General features: G+C 46.5%; 1 protein-coding gene across 1 annotated transcript in view; it reads right to left on the bottom strand.

The window, feature by feature from the left end:
- The window catches only part of LOC308155536 (serum response factor-like), a 21,769-nt gene extending 19,456 nt beyond the window's left edge, over positions 1 to 2,313 (bottom strand). Inside the window, 3 exon segments of the mRNA XM_080528864.1 lie at positions 2,059 to 2,071; positions 2,073 to 2,106; positions 2,109 to 2,313. Coding sequence (XP_080384990.1) covers positions 2,059 to 2,071; positions 2,073 to 2,106; positions 2,109 to 2,223 — 162 coding nt within the window. The 5' untranslated portion in view covers positions 2,224 to 2,313.

The following is a 2,313-nucleotide window of genomic DNA, read 5'->3' on the forward strand; positions in this document are numbered from 1 at the left end:
GAAGAGAGAAGAAAGAGAGAGAGAGATTGAGGGAAGAGAGAGAGGAGAGGAGAGATTGAGGAGGGAGAGAGAGAGAGAGAGAGGATTGAGGAGAGAGAGAGAGTGAGAGAGAAGAGAGAGCAAACCCAATGGTACAGTCTACCAAGACCAAGGAGCCACCTGATAGCATAAGGAAGCACACGTCTCCTAGCAAAACATACACAGAAACTATAGCACAAGGCCACCACAACATGCACAAATAATAGGGGTGATATTGTTTAGTGAATATGTCTCAATAAAGAGCATAAATCTCTCTCCCTCTCTCTCTCCCCCGCCCCCCTCTCCTTCCCTCTCCCCCCCCCCCCCCCTCTCCTTCCCTCTCCCCCCCCCCTCTCCTTCCCTCTCCTCCTCCCTCTCCGTCTCCTGCACAAGGCCCAGTATCACTACCCCCCCCCCCCCCCAAAAGAAAAACACCTTCAGATAAGACCTCCATCGAAGACGACCTAGCATCCAAATGTTTACACTCCGTCTGTCCTCCATCTGAACATCCTTATATCCCCACCGCCCCCCCCCCCCACATTCAAATGTACATACTAACACATCACAGAAATGAGAAGAAGAAAAAAAAAATCACAGGACTTCCAAAGACAGCTGCAGCTTATAAGGAATGTGAGAGGCCCCAGCCAAGAGAACTAGCAGGGAAACCATACCATATATGGTCACGGAGGCAGACTCTAATTTTTATCAATGAGCGAGAGAGCGTGCATGGAGTCACTAAACACGCCGAAAGGTCAACCAACCATCCTAGGTGAACACTATGTATTCATAACTTAGCTTAAGAAAATATTAAACGAGCAAATAAAAGGCCCCTTCATGTAGTTCCTCTTCAAAGAGAGGAGGCATACTTAAATCGGTGATTGAAAATCCTTGGCGGTAAGCATGTGACTGGAGGAGCAAGGTGTTCTACAGGATAATGAATCACATCTGAAGAGGGGAGACTACACAGCTGGACAGCATCCACTGCACAACACCTTCAAGATTACCATTTTTTAAGCCTTGCTTTCACACTTAAGCAAGCCTATATTCTTTTAGTCTTTCAGCTGTTTTAGTACACTTGAGCCACTTTTATTCTTCTGCAGAAGTCTATGCGTTAGTCTCTCTCTCTGCGCATTTTTCTTTTCTTGGTGTGAAGCACGTTGTTCGTCTGCGCGTATGAAACATGATATATAAATACATACTTGATCAATCTTTTCCGTAATGCTTTGTCAGCACACTCGATCATAAACACCATTCGATTTAGATAAGACAAGATTACCAAGCCTTGTTGTGTACTGTACTGTACTGTACTGCAAGACATGAGCTGTGTGTGAGTGTGTGTGTGTGTGTGTGTGTGTGTGCGGGTGTGTGCGGGTGTGTGTGTGTCTGAGTAACCACTTCTAAAATCTAAAGTAAACAGCAGAGCACTACATATACAATAGGTTTTAGTTTCTCCTCTTAATACAACACAGACCTGCTCAGATCTACAGGTTTAACAACAGAGGGTTGAAGGCTTTCTGTACCAAAGTTCAGTGAGGTCGGATGAAGTTATAGTCCATCCTGTTGAGTGGAAGGCCTCTCTCTCACTTCCACATCAGGAACACTGAGGACGTTTAGGCCGATTAAAGATTCTCACTGGACAATCAAACCAAACCACGAGCAGCAAGCCAAAGGAGGTCCAGTTTAACACACAGCAGTTTAAACCATTGACAGAAAAAACACATCTCATTCTAGAACCAAAGCTTCCAAAAATGCCACGGTTGAACGGTGGATTTGATTAAAATGTGTCAGTTTCTTATTCAATTTAAAATAAAAGCTTGGCTATCGCCTGGCTATTCTGGGGGAGTTTGCTTAACGTATCCATTAGTGGTTATAATCTGAAGGCTTTATCATTTTAAAAAGCCACTGAATTACTCCATTAACTCCATTCCATTAGCAACAACTTCTCAACTAAAAAAAAACGTATAAAAAATGCTGTTCTTATGTAAACATTCAGAGAGTGCTAGGCTAGTCTTATTGGTGAGAGCTGGCTCCAGCACTGACCTTGGTCTCCCCAGGCTTCTGATTCAGACACCTGGTATGTGAGGTCGTCTCCTCGAAGCCCGTGGCGCTCATGCGCTGGTCCGTGGAGGGGTCGGTGCGGGGCGGCGAGTCCGGGGAGTTGAGGCAGGTCTGGATCAGGGCCTTGCCCGTCTCGCTGGTGATCATGGGCTGCAGCTTCCGCGTGGCGAAGGTGTAGACGTGGCCCGTCTCGCTGGCTACCAGCAGCAGCACCTGGGTGCCCGTCAGCGTGGAGAG

The sequence above is a fragment of the Nansenia antarctica genome (assembly GCF_963989245.1).
Source record: "Nansenia antarctica genome assembly, chromosome: 1".
In the NCBI taxonomy this organism is placed as follows: domain Eukaryota; kingdom Metazoa; phylum Chordata; class Actinopteri; order Argentiniformes; family Microstomatidae; genus Nansenia; species Nansenia antarctica.